The sequence below is a fragment of the Cupressus sempervirens genome, chromosome 7 (assembly GCF_028749045.1).
Source record: "Cupressus sempervirens isolate cs-2001-9-10 chromosome 7, ASM2874904v1, whole genome shotgun sequence".
Lineage (NCBI taxonomy): Eukaryota > Viridiplantae > Streptophyta > Pinopsida > Cupressales > Cupressaceae > Cupressus > Cupressus sempervirens.
In genome coordinates this window covers 476,816,254-476,838,246 of record NC_143124.1, presented here as the reverse complement: position 1 = coordinate 476,838,246, position 21,993 = coordinate 476,816,254, and the positions used below count along the sequence as shown (strand labels likewise).

General features: G+C 37.1%; 1 protein-coding gene across 1 annotated transcript in view; it reads right to left on the bottom strand.

Annotated features, from left to right (window-relative positions):
- LOC149547616 (uncharacterized) overlaps positions 1–21,993 on the bottom strand; it is a 54,408-nt gene that overhangs the window by 27,255 nt on the left and 5,160 nt on the right. Inside the window, exons 2-4 of the mRNA XM_089791721.1 lie at positions 20,826–21,317; positions 20,434–20,562; positions 8,659–8,707 (exon numbers count right to left, since the gene is read on the bottom strand). Of these exons, the coding sequence (XP_089647847.1) occupies positions 8,659–8,707; positions 20,434–20,562; positions 20,826–21,317 (670 nt within the window). The remainder of the gene's footprint in view (positions 1–8,658; positions 8,708–20,433; positions 20,563–20,825; positions 21,318–21,993) is intronic.

Sequence of the window (21,993 nt, the reverse complement as noted above, 5' to 3'; positions counted from 1 at the left end):
AACAAGTTTTCAAGAAGGGGGAACTGAGGGGCCTTAATTTGGGGATGACAGGGGGATAGCGGGGGGGATAGCAACGGGGACCGGGGGGTTGTATATAGTATACATATGGTACTTAAAATGCTAGTTATGGAAAGATGTATTGCAATATAAGTTGTAAATATGTAAAAGAGTAAATACTTGAAAATTGCATTGAATTGGAACATTGAACATCGAACATAAATAATCAAATCCGCAAATAATTAACACCAAGACGTCTCCCCATCCTTGGTTGAGGTAGTGGAATCTAGTGGCGCTACTGGGAATGGGGGAACAGAGTTCCCAGGTCCCTGGTGTGTGGGACAAGGGGTGGTGGGGCACGCATCCCCATTTACTATGAATTTAATGTAATGGTGCAACATACTTTCTCATTGGTTCATCCTTGAAACAATATTTTAAAAATTTGTAATTTCCTCATCGATGAAATTAATCGTTTGTAAGTGTTAGTTGTAACAACCCTAATTGGTTAACATGTTTGTTGATTCCAAATTGATATGGGCCCTTCATTTGTAAATGGGAGGTCTATAAAAGGCTAGGCTTTCTAATCTGTAAAGTCATTAGAAGTTTAGTCATAGAAGTAGAAGCAAAAGATTTATTTAAAGTTTGAGAATTAATTGAGTATTTGAGTTCCAGCTACATTGAGATAGAATACTTAAGTCTAGAGTTGATTAAGTCCAAGGTTGATTAAATCCAAAGTTGATTAAGTCCCTTGTGTGTATTACAAGCAAAGATCACATCATATTCAAGTTGTATCTAACAAAAAGTTGCTAGTTCACAGCGAAAAAGTGAAAACCTTGGGGTCGCCTTATTTGATCACACATTGTTTAGCATTTGAGGTTTCCTTACTCAGGGGAGAATAGAATACTTGGCATTTTATTTTGTGTTGAGAAGTGCCACAAAAAACTCATCACTAGTTGGCAAATTAGACATTTGGCATGGCGTGGTCTACCTAGTGGGATGCTTGTCCGAGCCCTCCTCATTCATGTCCACTGATGATTAAGACTTCTCCAACAATCAACCATCATAGAGGTTGGAAAGGAATTCACAATAGGATGTCCAAATATCTTTCCATCCAAGCCCAAGAGTAGATTTTCTACCCCCTTGGCCCCAAGTGGCAAGCTCACTGGACATCTATCATCAGGTGGTCTACTGAGATGGTGATCTCATATCTGCTCCCCTCTCTTGCATTTCCTTACTAACCTTGCCGTGATTGATTGGTAGCAATAGACAATATTAAGGTCTGCAATATGGAGTAAGCTCTAAATTGATAGATCTATATATTTAATAGCTGGATACTGTTTGCTCTCTTATGAGTATCATTGTTGCTTTTAAAATGATTGCTTAGTTTTGATTTGTAAGCTGATCTCCCTTTTATAGGTACCAATCTGTTCTATTGTTTTATTTCTTGATTGATTGATATATTATTATATTATGACTCATCTACTCTATATGAGAGCCGATGCTACTTGAATTGTTCTCCTTCATTTTTTTCCTCCATCGTGATATTCTTGCCTTTATGTTCATGTCACTTAAACAAAGACAACTTTTGGATGTTCTCTCCTTAACAGATGGTCACAACCCTTCTTAACCATGCCTCTTCGTAACCAAAAACAGTCACTTCCTTGCTTATTTAGATATCGCTGCTTCAGGTGCCTTAAGTGTTGTTTATTCATTAATCATTGTTTAGCATTATTTCTTTTCCATTATACCAATCATCACTCCTAATCGAATCACAGCTTATACTATTTTGGTAAGTTTTAATCGTTCTCTTGGGTAAACATCATTGTTCATTATTATCCTTAGTTGATCGGTGCATGATTGCTGTCTTATCTGTCTTATAATCTTTGGCTTCCTATAGAAATTGTTAAACCCAATAAATAAGACGATCTTCTTAGTCATCGATATCTTCTCCATCGCAGAACATGACACTGAATATTGATAAAACATTACCATTCAATTTGTATTGATCTATTTGGTTGTTGGGGTGAACAGCTTTCTACAGCAGTTCTATAGCTTTTCAGTGCACAATCTGAGTTAGAATTCTGTTTAAATGTTAATCCCCAGAGTCCAACGAAATAATAACATTTTGGCTTTTGTGCTCATAATAAAAGAAAGGATATTCTTGGTTTGTGAATTATCAATCATCATCCCTCAATGAAATATCAACAATAGTTGCTTTTCTTTAGACATTAGCTCGTCTAAATACTCCTGCCCCAGAGTTCTTGAGCAACACACAAAAAAAAAGTAAGATAAGAGAAATGAAACATGAGATACTATCCGTCATTTATAGAAGGTGAGTCCATTAATAATTCTGACTCTATGAATCTAAACCGCCTCACCGAGTCTGTCAGGTCACTGTGGACAAGTCCAGTCACATGGGTCCCTCCTAGAACCTGTTGATGCGAGTTTTGTGTCACTACATAACATATTAGTAATTGGATGCTTGATACAGAATATCAAATGCACAATTCCTCTCTTGAAAAGTTATCTCTCATGGGACATGAGTATAACTCCAATGTTCCTTACACCGTTGGATACTCGCTCAGTTGTATCAATGTGATTTGCTGGTAATCACGTAGGCGGCCTTATGTTTTCTTGTTTGAGAAAAATTTGGATCTTGGTGAGAAAATGGAGATGGTGGTTCGGTGTGAATGCTAGATGATGTTGATGGCGCGATGATGGCAATGTAGGGTGAATGGCGATGGAAGGTGAGAATGCCGATGTTTTGGTTTACTTCTCTAACTAACCTCTTCTAAGCATGAATTTTGGCTACTCAACTACTCCTACTCCTAAGAATGGAAGGTTAGCAGATGGACGGGGATCGAATCTAATGAAGGCTAACCAACGGCCCTACCTCCATAGATGCAACGCTTCAAAGGAAAGTAAACTAGATCACCACACAAAGCCTCCCAACCAGCCGCTAGGATGCTAGTGGCCTAGTGTTGACCCCTATCAAACATCTACCAAAGCTACCATGCAACTATCCATTTTATTTTACTCTTACTCTAACAACTTGAAATGAAATTGCTTCAACTTGAAAAGAAAATTTAACTATGTGGAAGTAGAAAACATGCAATAACACCCAATGTTCTTAGTCAACATGCAATGAAAAAGAGAGCACTTTGGTATTATTTTCGCAACAATTTCTCCAACCCCCTCTTTACAAATGAGAGCCAATGGCCTTATATAGAGGTCCAAAATACAATGGACGGTAGAGATCAAAACAAGATCGACGATCCAGATTGGATCCAAAACCCTAATTAGGGTTGCCACCCCATCGGCCAATGAGAAGATGCCACCTCATCAATGGACCAATGAAAAAAGTGCAAAAGTGGCAACCAATGAGAAGGCACCAAAATGGTGGCCAATCAGAAACAAACACTTGTCCTATTCTAGAAGAAAGAGAAAGTTGCCACTTGGGCTTACATAAGATGATCTTCTAATATAATTCTTCCTTTTTCTTTTGTTCTTTTAGCTAAGGCAATGAACTTAGCTAGCCTTTCGTTAACTTCTTCCATAGGAGGACAAGGTGTGTGCTTCGCTCGGAGTTCTGCTGACTTTGCCACGCTGTTTGCTGCTTGTAGTATCCTTTCGTGATCCTTCTCATATTCCTTTGCAAACCCAATAAAAGCATTGAGTGAGGAAAGGGTGTTCAGATGTTTCCTTTTGACGGCAGCCTTTCCTAACTCATCCAATCTCGATCCAAATCCTGTCTCACTGACATCCTCCTCTCTAATACCCTCAAAATCAAGCGCCACCCCAATGTCGCTCATCATGGTCGAAATGGAAGTGTCGACGCTTGGGCCGTGTTGTGCAATCTCATCATGAATTTCTTCAAGTGTTCTGAATCTGGTAGTCAATGCGACATACCAAGATTCAACTATGCTCAATCCTCTCTCATCAACCAACCGGGCTCTTTCCAAATATGCCTCCGGTAGCCTAATGAACGCCTGCAGCCTAGGAATAACCAAATCCTTGATGGGAAGAAAATTCTTCCATTCCTCTTCAAATAATCTAAATTTGTTTCTAACAGTCACCAATGACTGGAATGTTGAGATGAAGGAGGGCAAGAAATTTCGCCCATCTTGGATTGTATCATAGATCCAACCCCTTACTTCATGTAACTGAGCTGATACCCCTTCTGAATTGCTCCCACTGTCTTGAGGAAGGGCTGCCTGATGCAGCTGTTGGATTGGCTGGCAATCTCTCCAATATTTGTTTTCGGCCTCCAACTTTACTATCTTTTTGTTTGCCTTCCTCAATCTTTCTCTGATTGATGCTATGCCTTCCTGAACCTCCTCACATTCCATATCATCTGTATTTCTTCCCAAATTATGTTCTACTATTTCGTACTCCTGGGCTGCAATCTCATCCGCTGCCTTATTGATTGTTGGTATAGCAATCTGAACCCTTCGGTGACCATCACTGTCACTTCTGATTACCCTTGCCACCGTATTTGCCATCTGTTTTTGGTTCTCGCTATCATCCTTTTCTATTAGTCCTTGGATATCATCAACTGCGTGAGCCATTACCACCTCGCCTCTCGGCATAAGCATTTGCCTTAACCATAGTGGTGCAGTGCATCTCCCCAAATCCGGATTCGGTTCGACCAACAAAGCATCACCAACGGCCTTAGACGCCTGACTTATCTCTTCAATATCAATCGGCCCCTCTTCTTCTCTACTAGTTTCTGCCATATTTCCTTGCTGGTTCTCCGAGAGAGGGGAGTACTCCGTACTTTCACTGTAGCCACTTGATTCCGAATCAGAGCTCACCTCCACTGCGGCCCCTTTATCACTCGAATTGACCTCTTGGCTTCTAGCCTTAGTTATACTCTCCCTTGACGGCGTTGCCCGCTGTCTCTTGGCTGGAGGTTCCGAACGTTCTTGGCTTTTCTCTACCTCCAAAGCCCTCTTCTTGCTATTTCTCACTGTCTCTGATTGCCGGCCACTTCCTTCACCCTTCTGTCCGATTGATTCTACTAGACCTTCCTTCGGTTTCATCATCTCATAAGTAAGGAGAACCTTTTGTCTTTGTAGCTTTCTCAACTTGGCATTATACCACGACTCGGTATGCAAATCTACTGTCCTTGTGACTGCCTCCAAGGAAGGATCCTGATGATCGTCCCAATCCACTGGATTCAACTCTGTTCCAACTACTGTCTCATAGTCTTCTCTCAACACACTACGATCATCCTCCAATTGATCGGGAATATCAAGGCCTCTCCATCTGATATCTCTCATCATGTTCACCGACAATCTCGAGAAAGCTAGCTTTCTCACGTGAAAATCATCCTTTGCATTGGCCCAAAAGTCCTCTATAGTGGGAACATGCTTAAATTCGCTTCCATGAGATGCCTTGATAAGACCAACAGGGTCGAATCCTTGCCTTGCTCTGTACCATCCTAGATGATACCACTCCAATTCCTTTTCCGCAGCCTCAAAGGTGGCCCGATTTGGGCAACTATCATTGCCAATTATAATTGAGAAGGAAACGCCTGTTTTCCCCTCATTCCTCATTACTCTATCATAGTGCTCAAGCTGCCTAGCCAATTCCATCAAAACTACCTTGTCGGGCGGGTATCTTGGAAGCCTCTTGGGACAAACTGTACTTCCTGCCACTCTAATGTATGTGAATTGCGGGAATTGGATGAACCAACTCCCAAACTTCTTAATCCTTGCTTCTGCTTCTGATGAAAGTCTCTTAGCAGGCGCCCCTTGTAATACCCTTACTGTCTTCATGGCGAATGCATCGCAAAACATCTTGTAATCCTTGTTATTGTGCAAATGAAGCTGCGGATAGCATTCATGCACCAAATATTGCCCCGGCCCATTACCAATCTCTCCTAAGGCCCTAAGTCCCGGACTCTCATACAATCTAGCAATTAAGTAAAACAGATAGGATCCCATGTAGAATTGCCTTTGGTTTTGAACTGTTCTAAGTTGCAACTCTAAATTTTCACTTATGATCCTAGCCCAATAAAATTTTCCTTTTCCCTTTTCAATTTCATCAATGAAGAAGTACATCCAGTTTTCGAATTGCATAGCTTGAGCTAGGCCCATGATCCGGCTGAGAAGAACAATGAGATCGCCATATTCCGGCTTGAAATCTGCCACTGTAAGCCTTGTTGATTTGTTAACTCCTTTCCTTCCTTCGTGTATCCAATTCCGCTTTAGATGTGAGAAGTAGGCCTCTTGGTTACCTTGAAATGATTTGGCCGCCTGATCCACCATTACAACTGTCATGCCCTTGCTCTGGGGAATATTAAATGTCTCTTCAATTGCTTGTTCGCCAATGTTGGCCAACACTCTCTTCCATTCGCCAAAAATGATGGATTTACTGTCTAGATCAAATCTGGATGCACACTCCATAATCAATTCCGGACAAGGCAAAGTAGGAGGAAAAGCTGCTGCATTTACAATTCCGCTCTTGTATATCCTCTTTGCCAAGGGGGATTGTCCTTCCTTTAGTCTGTCCCTCATCCGTATCATGTCCATTGTAGCGATATTAGTATCGGTTATTTTCTTCATTTTCGAGAAGAAGGAAGTTTTGGGCGTCATATCCTCTTTGTCTTTCTTAGCGTTTGCCCGCTTGGGATTCTTACTTGCACTATCATCCTCCATGCTCGTCGCCCTATTACGGGATGGTAGAGTGGTGGACCAAAAGGCAAGAAGAACCAAGTAGTGCAATTCTTAGAAAAGAGCGAAAGAATGGATGTCAGCTTAAGCACTCCTTGCAACTCTAGATGATGACTTTCACCTTAACTAATAATCTTACAGCAACTTTTCGGAACCCGGGATATGACATCAAAGAATTACAAATCCCTTTGCAAATTAGAAAACAAAGCCTCTAAGCTTATCCAACACTTGCCTTCTATGCAAAAATCAAACTTTCATATGTATCTCTTCTCCCAACAAAATTGCCCAAATCTGATATAAAAATTGCAGCGCCTCTAGAAAATCAGAATTTTGTCTTCCACAAATTTCGGCCCTCACAAAATTCGGCTCCCACAAAATTCGGCTAAGCATGAAAAAAAATCTGCCCTTCCACAAAATTCGCCCAAGCAAAGGAGCAAAATCTGTAAAATCTGCCACCTAGGGCACAAATCGCAGCCCACAAAGTGGAGCAAAAATCCCCAAAAACGCAAAAAATCTGGCCCTTAGACAAATCGCCCAACAATGGCAATGGAGAAATTGCCCAAAAATCGCCAAAAAACTGCCTTCCACCAATTTCGCCCAAGTCTGGAAATCTGCCCTTGCTTCAAATTCGCCCAAGCATGAGGAGCAAATGAATTGATGAAAATGAAATGGGAGGGGACTCCCTTTATAGCAGCTTTCACCTTCCTCCCAGGCTGGCCGACTTGGTCCTATAGAGGGAAAAAAAAAAAAAAAAAAAAAAACCAAAATTAAAGCTAAGTTAGTGGCCCACTTTAAATACTTTGCCAAAATTTTAATTTTCTAAAATGAAAACTGCACTTTTAATTTACTAATTAACCACAAATTGCAAAACGAAATTGAATGGTGCCTTGGGGATGCTAAAAATTTCTATTTAATGAGGGTTTGCTAATTAATACATCCTTGAAGTTGAATTTTGGCTAACCAAAAGCCATTTCTTAATATTAATTTACCAATTTCATTAAATACCAAAAGCTTTCAAGGCAAATTTAATCTATTAAAGCCAATTTTTGCAATTTTCCTCTAAATCGATTTTGCTAAATAATTAAAATTTTATGACAAAAAATAAAATTGCCTCTAGAGTAAAAATCGATTTTGCAATTTAACTTCATCTTACAAAATTAAATTCTATTTCACCAAAAAAAAATAAGATTTTCCAAGAACCTAAGTCTAACGAAAAATTTCCTTATTTGAAAATCATTCAAATTTACAATTAAATCCAAATTTTCAAAAGAAATCGTCTAAGTACAAAATTCACAATCTTATCCTGCCAAGTTGAAATCAATTTTGAACTTATTCGGCCTAAGGATAGAACTGATAGCTCTGGAAAATCAAGTTGAAAACGGGTGAAAAATACATCTAACCTTCTCCACTGGCCCTAAAGGCGATTAAAAAGGGGGTCCCCAAGATTTTGGGGCGATGTGTGAAAACCTCACAACAGAACCTGGAACACGCATTCCATTACTACTAATGTCACAAATTGAAATGTCACCATGCCTTACCCAGTCTGCCAGGTCATTGTTGACAAGATCAGTCACATGGGTCCCTCCTAGAACCTTGAACAGACATTCCACTACCACTATTATCACAAAGTAACTGTCACACATTCCCTCATAAACAGAAAAGTGTATTCCTTGATAGAATTTAGATGCATAATACATCCCAAATGCTATCATGTAGAAAAAAAAATTATCATTTAAAATTCAGAAGACCTTGATAGCTGTTCAGATTAAGGAGCAGTTATAGAACCAGATTCTAGCATCTTAGGTCAACCTCAATTAAAGAGAAGTTACTAGAAAACCCTTAGTATAAGTTAAGATAAGAATATTACTCAAGGACAATACAACAAGAAGAAAATACACCATGAAATATTAAGAAACATATTTTGCGAACCATAGAGAATAAGAGAAAGACCCTCTCAGGTGATAAGAGATAATTAGATATATACCAAATCCTCGCCCAGGTTGCACTCCACAGATGTTGCAGAACCAATATTCCTGACATGAAAATATATACAAAAATGTAAGCATATCCCAGTAGACTAATTTGGCATTGCAAGTAATCAAAAGCACATCTTTGTAGATGTATTCCATCATAATACAACATGCAGAAACAATACAAGAAACTTCTAATAATAAATAGCAAGTTACAAATATGTGACAAATGAAGAAATAACTTACAAGTCAACTGCAAAAAAAATTACAAACAGATACAAATAGCTTAAATGAAGTGCACTACTTCTGCGATGATTTGACATGAACAATTATGGAACAGTGGCTTAAAAAAGATGCAAAGCATAAAACATGAGAAAGACAAGCCTGTATGGAAAATATTTACTCATAAAAGTAAGCCTTCAGTTTAAGAGCACTGTAAACTGCATCATTATCAAAAACACTTCAGCTTACCCTTAAACTGGTGTAAATTGCATATAAGAATAGCCTTTGATATTTAAGTAACCACAAATAGGCTGACTGAGTATGCTATCAACTCTCCCATCTATTAGATTGCACCTTAAACCTTTGCAGGGAGGACCACATCTTCTTTTGGGATTCAGTGCACTATTGATTTTCTCAACAATAAACAGGAGGAAGATATATTTGTGAGCTTTGATGTGGTGAGGTCTTTAACTAAGGTGATAATTGGACAAGTTATCAGCGCAATCAGATATTCTACTGGTGAAGAGAAGCTACCTTAGTGGAAGTGGAACATTGCTTGAAGTATATTTTCTTCTCATTCAGTGAGATTATTTATTATCAGAAAAAGGTGTGGTAATGGGTCCTCCACTATCCCCAACAATTGCTAAACCGCTTATGTAAAAAACTTAAGAGAGAATGCCCTTAATTCCTTTGCATTGACACCAAGATGGTGAAAGAGATATGTCAATAATCAAAGCTCGAGTCGGCAACAAGGCCAGATAAATTAGAGAAATTTCATGCTAGTGCCAACACCTATATTGACAGATAAATACTTAGCCAAAAAACCAATTGCTGTTTTTTCTTAAATGTCCCTCTCACAAGTAATGAAGATGTTTCCCTTGCTCATCAAGCTAGCAGCAAAGGGCCATAAAAATCTATATATGCATACCACATTATGTCATCTCCCTGCACACAAAGCAATTCTCAAGCCTTTGTACATGGGCTTTCAGGATTTGCTACAATGTGCATTTGGAACAAGAAGTCTTAAATTTGGTGACTAAGAAGAATGATTAAATGGATCACCATATAGCTAGATGTTGGGGTCTTCCAAAAACAAATAAAAAGTCTCTAGTTGAATTCCTTAGTGATGCTGAGTACATCCCCAGCAAGATTTCAGTGATTGTGGAATTCTATGGCACCAAAAATATTTCTGTAACTAAACAAAATTAGGTATACAAAATGGTACTCTAAGGATTGGTTGTAATTGAAACAGAAAAGTGGGGTCTATCAGTTGAATGCTCTTGTAGTGTATCTTGCATTCAGAAACAATTTACAAACAGGTCCATTTGCACAATGGTTATAGAACATGTTGCCAGCATTCTTGAGAATTTCAACAGAATACCACATTTGCATAGGATGCCAAGGTAATTGCAATGGAGGGCCACTATTTTAAATTATTATGTAATGGCAGCAGTAGAGATTAAAAAGCAGAAATTCAATTTGAATAGGGATGACAAAATCCATTCATCAAAAATATAATTGCCAAATAAATGAACCATCTTTATAATTCACAGTTGGGAAGCCTTCCTGAAACAACTATACTAGATGAAGATAGGCTTACTGCGAATATGATAAAGCTTTCACCTTTTGTTGCTTGAGAGGTTAACTGTTGCCTCCACGGCTTTCCAAGCCCTTCCTTGGCTATGAAACCTATAACCTTTATAACACTCCTATATGTTAGGCATATACAAGTTTTGATTGCTTCTACTCTAAAAATAGAGTAGCTATGTCTTGACATTAATAATTGTAGGAAAATGTTCAATCTCCTTAAAATTGCAATTTGCCTCATTATTTATCTTGGCATTTAATCTTGTCACTATTTTCATTTTCTTCCTCCCATTTTAATTGCTTGAATTCCTCAAATATCTGTCACTACTTTTTGTTAGATAGTAAGTACAGACCCACAAATGTCAAAATCACACCAACTCTTAAGTTTTTATTTGCAATTGAGGCAGGCCTATCTAAAATGTATCCAAGATATGCTTAGCCTTCACATAAACACTTATCAATAGCTAATTGAGGAAAAGAAGCTTAATTAGAGTATTTTAAATTGTAAGTACAAGGCTTGCAGATTCAAGAATAGAATATTCACATTCTCAAATGTGTATACAGCCATATGAATCCCCTACTATTTTCCATTAAGGATTTTTCTATCCTTCTTAACTCCACCTACCATCAATTTTCCACATGTGCTCAAGCCAAGTGAGAGATTAATGCACCAACAAGTATCCCTTTGCCTCATCCCTTTCATCCATGCCAATTTCATTATTTATGTGAATTAAATGCATTTTCTCAATTTATTGCTTGACATTATTGCTCTGCAAAATGCCCATTCACATATCCACTCAACATGTTGCTTACTTTCCTTTGAGTGGAATGGCTTCATACATTTTAGTGAACATGACATGTATCTTACCCTCCTCAGTGGGGTCATCTTCCCATCATTTTTTCAAATATACATCATATCAAGCCTCACCAGCTAAATCATAATTTTTTTAAATCCTATCACATTATGTCAATCAAAACACGGATTACAGTGAATCAGATATGAATCTTGCCCTCCCATTTGTTCATTCAATGTCTCAGTCATAATTTCCAACCATATCTCCTCTCAAAGCTTTCTAAACAAATAGTTTTGCTCTTAAATTCCCCCCAGTGATATTCTTCTCTTCTCACAATACATTTAATTTAAATTCCCAAGCCAATCTTATTCAAACCTTATATCCTCTACCCCTTTGTCCTAAACTTCATAATTCCTATTAATGATTTCGTTGACATGGGAAAGTCATTAAAACTATTGCCGAACCTTTCAAAGTTTTTACAACTAAAATATCTCTAACAAATAATTTCAAACAAAGCCAATGCCAAGAAAACAATTCACCCTATACCTACAAGTAATTTAAACAATGACCCACCTCTATCGTCTTTCCACAAAGTTGCAAAAGATATATGCCACAAGTGAAATTGGCTTACATCCAACTATCCCATTTCACTTATCATTGAAGCGTTGTGAAACAGAGGCCATTCATTTCAATAAATTAATTCCTCTTTTAAAGTCTCAACAAAATTGATAATCAGTAGAACATGCCAAATTAAACTTCACCTACCATGGATGGTAATATCTAAATTGTATCATACATGGATGGTGACATCCAAATTCCACATAACCAAAAAAGAAACACTCACAACCAAATCATTCATCAACCACTATTATAAAAGTGACAACAACAATAAGAACAAACACTTTTAGTATTTACTTATCAACTTAATCAATCTTGTTTTTTTCTAGATAATGATGACAATTTCTCTTTATTTTGGGTAATTATTCTAATTACGCCCCAATGAGAACCTAGCATGGTTCTAAGAGACCACGCTTCTCAGGCAAAGAATGTTGATTACGACCCAATTTTAATACACAACATCACTCCTACCAATACCATGGTTCCACAACACACTTCATAGCCAAGTGTCCAACATATGGTATTATCACTAGGATGCTATACCAACAATGAAATCACCAACCAGTATCCACTAATCATTCTAAGATTTTCAACGTGTGTTATTGTTCATCTTCAAGAAGCATTCATTTGCATAACCTTAATACCATCAAAATGATCCCCTAAGAGACACTAGCTTTTATGTTGGTGGCATGGTTTTTATATGTGGATGATCACCAAGAGAGTCCACATGCAAATGATTCGAAAAATATAAGAACATCCTCATATGATAGTCTACTTCCTAGTTTGACCATCCATTAATAAGTAGTAGCAAGAATTGCTAAGACAATTGAGACATTGGTGCCAATACACTACCATCTATAAGAAAAGACCTTAAAAATTATAGATGAAGTATGTCATTGTGTGTTGATATTCTAAATCAATTTTTAACTATGATCTCACATTTTCACCCCTTTTGTATGTTGGTTTCTTGTGCAATTCTCTCAATCATGCACTTAGTCTACATCTCAGTTGCTTCTAACATGGGTATGCATTCTTTAATCCTCATTTTCCTCTTTTTGTGAACCTATAGTTACTTGGTCCTTTTCAAAGATTATGTCTTCTCTTATATGCATCCATCTTCCTTTCTTAGGTTCCACCTACTCACTTATGCACCTATTTCAATTTGGCAGAAAATTTCTTGTGTAGCCGCATCCATCAAGAATTGCCTAAAGCTTAATGCTAGCTCTAGAATTATCATATTCACTCTTCTATTTTAGATTCTTTTGTATCTACCATTCAATCCACTTGGGATTACCATTCCATTTTTCTATATATTCCACTTGCATCGATGGCATAGTATCCATTAATGTACGGTGTTGTACAATTCTTTTGTCACTTCTAAAGTAAATCAATTTACCTCACTCATGGTCATTACTAATTTCTCCACCATTACATAACTTCAAAATACCCATACACGAATTTACAATTTTTCTCATCTCACCATCTCCCATTTCCCTCCAATCACACTTTAGGCACTAACAAGACAATGTTCTTTAATAAGGTGCAATTTTTTGCGTAGCTAAGTGTCTATATTTAGATTCTCCTAAATCAATTAAGTGCAAACATTCTCAAGTTATCCATGTCATTTGGTTCTTAGGCTTAAAAATCTGCAAGGACGCTTGAAAAAATGAAATCCCAAAAGCCATAAGTACAAATTCAAAATAAAACAACAGAACAACAAAGAGTCAAAGTCATACCTGTATCATATGAAACCTCCACTATATATCTCTACAATGACTTTTAACTTTGATGGGTCACAAGAAATAGTTGAAAGTCCTAAGGAAAAATAGTACCTCTAAATATTATGAGTTATGTTTTCCATCATGGGACATGGTAACCAACACTGCTTGTTGTTAGGATTAGTGAGACAGAAATAACAATTACATGGAAATATAACCAATATCAAAAAATAATAAATTGCACAAAAGAGAACACAATACACAAATATTTTACGTGGTTCACGCAATCCCTGGGATACGTCCACCAAACAAGGAGTCCAATATCCTTATTATCCAATAATTACAACCTTATTATAATCCATTACCCCTTACAACTCAATACTACCGCAAGAAGCTACAATCTCATCATACATCTTAAAATCTCTAACCCTAAGCTATTTTATACAAGATTTATGCCGCTTCCAAAATTAGGGCTAGAATAAGTCGTCCAATAGAAAAATAGCAGCTGACACCTTTTACAATAATAAATTCGGTCAAGCTTTTGGGGGCAATGCACCCTGTTCTACGACAGTGAGTGAACTTGGGGCTCTGCCCAAAGACCCAAAGACCCTACAAGGGACACTGCACCTTGCTCGCATCTTGGGGGTGCTGCCCCAAAACCCCCATAGTAAAACCTCAGGGGAAACCGCACTAAATAAAGTGGGGAAAAACTAACCTCCTGGTCTGATTAGACTCCACATCACAACACTTGTTCACCCAAATCTAATATTACAAAAAGGCTTAAGAATTTATTACGATGTCCTTCATCTTATGACAATATCTTTCGCTTTGTGGTGCCTCACATTTCTGTCCTTTATTCTTAACATAAATTGCTATCATATGAGCAGCTCTCAATCATCTTTATTTTCCTCACTCGTACATCAATTTTAAAACCTTCATCTATGACTACTTGTCTATCTCATATCTCATTCGATGCATGTTGTCACTGCATTGATTATTTTGCACTATTAATCAGCAGTACATTTTTAAGCGTTCATTGAGGCAATTTGCCACAATTTTATATTCTACTTTACTAATGTCCCCTTATCACTCATTCACAAATATATTGAACTACATGTCATTATTAATCTATTGATATTTGCATTGGTTGCTGGGGCATTACTTTGTTCTTTTAAATTGTCTTGAATGACACATTTGCCAAATTCAAACAGGATTCATGCCCCTTTGCACAATTTCTCTAAACGAACAATAGATTATTCTTAAGCCTCAACATTAGTAAAAAATTGCTCATATCTTTTTATCCTCTGGCCAACTGCAAGGAGATAACCACATATGAGCCTCAAACAACTTAGTTCCTTGCAATTTTGAGTTACTGCAATAATGGTGTGGTCTCCTTCAATCTATTTTGTGTTATTACAATTCATCCTGCCAGTCATGTGGCATAATGCACCAAAACTAATGTAGCTTCTTGGTATTCTGAAAAGTATTTACCTCTTAATTCTTCTTGGTATTCTGAAAATTATTTACTTTTTCGTTCTTCTTAAAAATGTTTTCTTGCAAAAAGAAAAAAATATATATCTAATTATTTATAACATTGATAATACTAATTTTTAAAGCAACTAAAACTCCCCCTTGTCATTCACCTTATGTGATGCATAAAATGTCTTAGGATTCTTCATTTTTCCATTTCATAATTGAAAATTGCAAGTTGCAAGCACTTCCAGGCACATAGTCAGTTCCAGGTTGTTCAGCCATTTCCATAGGAAATCAATATTTTTTATATTCCAGATTTTTATAACTGTTTGTACAGATTTTTACAGGATTTCAGGGCCTCTTGTATCATTCTGTTTCTATGCCCACATCAATTTCCATTTCCTCGAAAACATAGTTGGTCTTTAACACGCATTCAAATCCAAGAAGAATCCATTCCATCTCAATAGAATTAAAGGTCACTAGCTTTATAGCAACTGTTACGCTTGTAATGAAATTCTCATAAGGCTTCGAAAAACTATTCAATATAGCAGGGATTAATTCTTAATCTGAAGTTATTCCACAAGAGAACCTTACTGCTTATCAGACAAATCTAGTCTTATGCTATGTTCCCTAGGATAATTCTTTGACTTGGGCCTGACTCAAAGTGATCCATATAAAAAGGTCTGAATAAACAGACCGAAAGTCACTTTTAACCATTTTAAACAGCAGGTCTTGCTTTCACTGTAAAATTCATTTAAACTAGGAATGTCGGAGATTGCCATGAACTGTACTAAACTTTGGCAATCTCTATGGTGTCAAAGAATACCCTTTTCATCCTACTAACAAGAACCAGAAATGATATCTTTGCCAGCTACATAACCTACATCTTATCTTGTTTTCATAGAGAACCTACAAGCCAAGAATAAGATTGCGTGCCCAAAGCCCATGACATTGTTCCCAAAGCATTGCATATGATGTATGTAAAGTCGTCAACAGATGCCTACAAGTAGCCTTGAAAAGCTCAAAAATTTCCTAATCCACTTATCAAATCTTAACATTGAGATGTATGGATTTGATTTTGATGGCACAATCTGGTGAGGAAAAGAGCTTGCATTGGTTTAGCTGGCATGTCAGAGTAAATCAAATATTGAAATGAGAATTCTACACAGATTATTTCATGAATTTTACCAAGGATATTTTAAAGAAAACCCTATAAGAATGTTAATTGACATTCTTGGAAAAGGAATGTTTGGAGCAGAACTCCAAAAGTATTGGCAAAAAGCTCAAAGGTAGACCCATCATTAGTAATTTGTTATACATATTCAAGTACCATATATGAAAAAAAGTCACAATTGTTAAAGATAGACCGAGGTCATAGAAATGAGTGATCCATATTAAGATGCACTAGAAAGAAAAGGAAATCAAAATTGCAAAATTCAAATAAGACAAATGATGTCTCTATTACGGAAGTAATTGGTAAATACTTGCTTGTTATTAATAGAGACCGAGAGCTCTATATATACAAAATAATAAAACAATTTTTCCATAAGGAAACTATCAAAAAGAATAAAAATATTCTATTCTAACACTTAAATCTAAAAAAGTGAAAGCTAACTAGATATTTACAATAGATTACCAGCCCAAAACTGCTTCGAAACATGTCTGTGTTCGAGCATGGATCGAGCCATCTCGGTGATTGTCCTATTCTGACGATCAACTACATTGTTCTGTTGTGGCGTGTGGGGTGTGGTTTACTGGCATTTGATGCCATGTGTATCCAAGAAGTTGGAGAAAACATTAGAACAAAATTCCCCCACATTGTTTGATCTAAGAGCAATAATAGGTTTCCCAAACTCTTTTTCAACTGAAGGTTTAAACTTTTCAAATACAGGAAATGCATCTGATTTCTTGTTTAGGAAATACACCGACATTTTTCTATTAAAATCATCAACAAACAACAAAAAATACCTGGACCCAAGAACAAAAGGAGTGGCCATAGGGCCACAGATATTAGCATGTACAAGCTGAAGTACCTGAGAAGCTCGCCATGAGTCGCTACTGGTGAAAGGTGTGAGATTGCTTCCCAGCCTAGCATGCGTCACAAACTCCAAGTTGTTGAGTCTGAATCTCTGGCAATCTAAGAATAACCTCATCCCGAGCAAGCTGTGAGAGATAATGCACATTTAAGTGCCCATATCGTTGATGCCAAAGTGTGCTGACATAAGACCGCCGAGCAGCCATAGCTAAGTCCTGAGAATCACCAGAATCGGTAAGTCTGAAAAGACCATAATCCTCAAGACCCACTGCAACAGTAGACTTAGTCGCCCGATCAGTAATGGTGCACTGATGTGAACTAAAGGTGACTGCCAAGTGTGGAGAATGCCGTAGCAACTGATTGACTGAGAGTATATTTAGTGCTATCCCTAGAACGTAGTACACATCAAGGAATATGAGATTCCTCCCAGCAAACTGAATCTGAATGTTGCCTTTACTGACAACCAAGTACTCTTCTTCGCCACCAAAAATAACAGACTCTGAAATAGGCTGGTAGTCAGTAAACCAGTCCCTGCGATAAGTGAAATGACAAGAGGCACCTAAATCAATGTACCAGGCAAACAACTTTATATGATCTATAGGTCTTTTAGCCATGAAGGCGTAAAAGGTAGATTTCGCCTACTCAGTGTGCATTGCACTGTTCGCTTTGGGCTGCGAACCCAATTGCTTAGACTATGCAGCTAAGCGTTTTGAAGATTCAACCTTCATGTGTCAAAACTTGTGGCAGTAGTTGCATTGAATGTTCTTCTTTCGAGAACCATCTAATGCTGGAGTAGAAGACTTTTGCTGAGATGGCTGTTGAAACTTGCCTTTATCCTTCTTAAAGGACTTCACAGCAAAGGCTTGCTCTATGGAGGTGGAACTGGAGCTGCTACCGAACTGTTGTTTCTACCGATTTTTTTGAAGTAGCAAGGTGCAGAGATTAGTGAACTTCAAATCAACACCAGAAGATGTGACGTTGAGAGTCGATAAAATGCTCATAGGATTTTGGTAAACTCCAAAGAATGATAACCACTTCCTCCATCTTGTGACCGATGGCAAGTAACTGATCACAGATTGCCTGAATCTACTTCAGTTGTGTCTGGAGCGAGGTGCGCTCATCCATGACAATAGAAAACAAAGTGTTTTTCAGAAAGAAAGCTTTGCTTTTGTCAGAAGTCTCATGAAGACCTTTCAGATGTGTCCAGATCCCGGCAGCTATCTTGCCAGATGGAATCTGAGAAAGCTGATCATCAGCCACAAATAATTTGAGAAGCATCACTGCCTCTCGATTATTCAAATCCCATGTATCTTGATCAAGATCAGGAGAAGTCGGACACTTTGTAACACCCAGAACAAGTTGATCAGTGTTCCGATATTAAAAAATTGCGAAGATCCACTGCTTCCAAGTGCCATAATTTCGACCATTGAATTTGGAGTTGTGCTCGAGAAGAATGTTTGTCAAAGATGCCATGGCATGTTTTTCAATGAAAAAATGTTAAAATTTGTGAAGGCGCATTCTTCAAGGCAAAAAAATGGAAGACCCCAAAAATTCGAAGAGAAATTCGAAGAGTGACCAAGAAGAGAGCTTGAAAAACCCAAAGGAATATGTTGTCGTGAGAGCTTGAAACACCCAAAGGAGTATGTTGTCGTGCTGGCACTAAAAATGAGGCACCCAGAAAAATCAGACAACCTAGTTGAGCTCTCGAAAAACCCACCAAGAATCTGTGATCAAAATTTTTTCAAGCCCAATAATTACAGTTTTGAAGAAAACCCTAGCTGCCGGCCATTAATGGTCAAAATTGCAAAAAAAAGATGTTTTGTAGGCAGAAAAATGGCTGATTTTATTCAGAACAGAGGTGTTTTGGCTGAGACAGCAGAGAGGATGAGGAAACAGCACCAGAAACGCCCCATGAAATCACTGATTTGCAGATTTTCCATTTTTAGAAAAAACAAACAAGAAAAAAATGCCTCTTTTTAAAACAAATTCACAGATTTTTGTCTTTGAAACCCTGGCCGTGACTAGGTATCATGGAGAACATAAAAGACTTCAGAAAGAATTTTGGAATTTTTTGGAGCAGATAATTTCGAAAGAAATTATAAAAAATTTAAAAAATTTGAAGTCTAGGCTCTAATACCATATTACAGAAGTAATTGGTAAATACTTGCTTGTTATATTAACAGAGACCGAGACAAAAGAAATTATAAAAAATTCGAAAAAATTTGAAGCCTAGGCTCTGATACCATATTACGGAAGTAATTGGTAAATACTTGCTTGTTATTAATAGAGACCGAGAGGTCTATATATACAAAAGAATAAAGTGATGTTTCCTTAAGAAACTATCAAGAAGAATAAAAATATTCTATTCTCACAGATAAAGCTAAAAAAGCGAAAGCTAACTAAAGCTAACTAGATATTTACAATAAATTACCATTAACTAATAATAGACAATCATCTATTATTGTAATAGTCTCTACATAGTTAATGGAATGAAAAAAGGAAAAGTTTATCATTCAATTTTATGTTGCAGGTCTTATTCATGTAACAATTTTATCATAAGCAGCAGGCTATAATATTTTTCCCACAACACTGAAATGCAATCTTGCCAAGCAGAGAATTAATCTGCCAAAGGCCAACAGAGAAAGGCAATGATCTAAATGTTTCAAGAAGGAAAAAAACAGCTATCCACTTGCACAAATTGAAAATGTGAAATCATTCCAAAGACTGGCATTATCTTGGCACTTGATGATTTCACCTTTAGAAGCTTTCCGTAAGCTTTTGTGTTGGAAGTCATTTTATTTTAACACTGGAATCAATGTGAGCAATACAACAGTATCCCTGTATTTTAATAGAAAAAAGCTGAGAACACAGAAGTTCCAGAGGTTGCCTATTTTGTTTATTCACAAAACTATTACAGCACCAAGAGCTAAACCTCCTTAAACTATTTCTGACACGAAAAAAACTCGCTCAAGTCACTCTTGGGAGAAGTTCAAAGAAGCACATTAAGTTGTAAAAGAAAACCAAAATAGATCCTCAAAATCCAACAAAACAAGTTACCATCATACTATCCATAAAAGTGTAATTGCAATACAATTCTGTCACGTTCAGGTTATGAACAAAACAGTTCAAAAATTACAAATTGCACACTTATAATACAGAACCAAGAAGTTCAAACTTCAAAGTATGCAATCTAACATACCAACAGCATGCCTTGGCCATATCATTCAAAAAGTCTAAACTATCTGAAAAAATCACACCTATTTAACAAGCATACATCTTTATAGAATCACAAAAAAATATATATTGAAAGTTTACTTTTTAAAATTATGAATGTAAACTGACCATTGGGAACAAGCCTTGTGCATTCCTGCTTATTTGGGCAGGACTGTAGCTAGATAGACACCAACGTTCTGTTGCTCCAGGTGCAAAGTAATCATGAACAACCTTCCTCCAGGATCCTATGTCATTTTTCTGTTTTGAGCATAATAAGGCATTTCTTTAATTTGCTTATTTTCATAGTATTGGTATTGTTCCTTTTCTAGTTTAATTTCAACACATCCACCATTGTAGACTATGTTTGCAAAATAATTGAAAAGGAAAAAGAAAGGATAAACAACTAGGAACCATAGAGATATCCTTTCCTTCCAAAAACATTTCACATCCTTCACAAAATATATTCATGCTTTTCTTTAAAAACAAAAAATGGGAAAAATGGCTGTGGATGAAAATGTTACCTCTTTTGTTTTCTTCTGTTCTTGAATATATTCAGTGAGAACACGGAGACATTCTGAAGCAACTTCTGACATTTGTCTACGCCCAGTATCAGTGTTACTGTTGATATAAGTTAGGGCTGCATTGGGTGATCCCTGTAGTAATTGCCTCCCACCGACCTTAAGACCTTGGAATACTGGATTCTGTGCTCTTGCTTGGAACTGAGTAAGATTTTGGATACCTGCTAAATGTGATCCAGAATTACCACCATGCTGGTGCAAGTGGTTTGCCTGAGGTTGGCCAAGATGAAAAGCACCCTGTTGATTTGAATGAAATGGGGATTGATGTGACCCATGCTGCAAGTGTCTATTTGGATATGCTGCCTGTTGATTGACCAAAGCTTGTTGATTTGCTGCTTGACCTTGGATATGAGGCTGTGATAATGTTTGCATCTGAGCCTGACCTTGGGTATGACCTCGATTTTGAAAAAGAACTGATAACGGATGGCCGTTTCCCTGCTTTTGTACAGATATGTTCAGCATCAATTAGCACATACATAACAAACAGGGGAAAAAAAATGAAACACCCAAACCTTGAATATAACTCTAATTCATCTGATGAAACAAGAAACTAATACTAGCGCATTTAACAAAAGTTACAATAAAAAAATAAGTGTTCTGAATTTAAAACGTTTATAGCATTATAAACCAGATTAAGGATAACCACAATATAGTTTTGTGTGAGTTATAATGAGGCCCCAGTTGTGTATAGGTGGTAGATAGAGCCCAGAATACAGATTGTTTTCCTGCATAAGTTGTACTATCAAGGACCTTTGGGGTGCATATAACTTCATATATCGTGTAGAAGCCAACTTATCCTTCTGCTTACCATAAAATATTCAAAGAATAGGTATAATGTCCAGAATGTTTGAAATGTATGAAATCCAAAACTAATCATGAAAAATCAAAAAACAGACAAGCTGTTGCAGAAAAACTATTATACAAGCACAAAATGGTACAATTTAGCAGCAAAAATCTCAAAAGTCAAGAGTGGTACACTGATCGGAAAATTGTTTAATTTGCTAGAAAAGCATTGGACAACTTGCAAATGGGCACAAAGAAAACAGGATTAGGCTGTGACAAATGAAGCAATTTTCCAGTAGTTGTTATGATTACAGGCATCCATGATCAA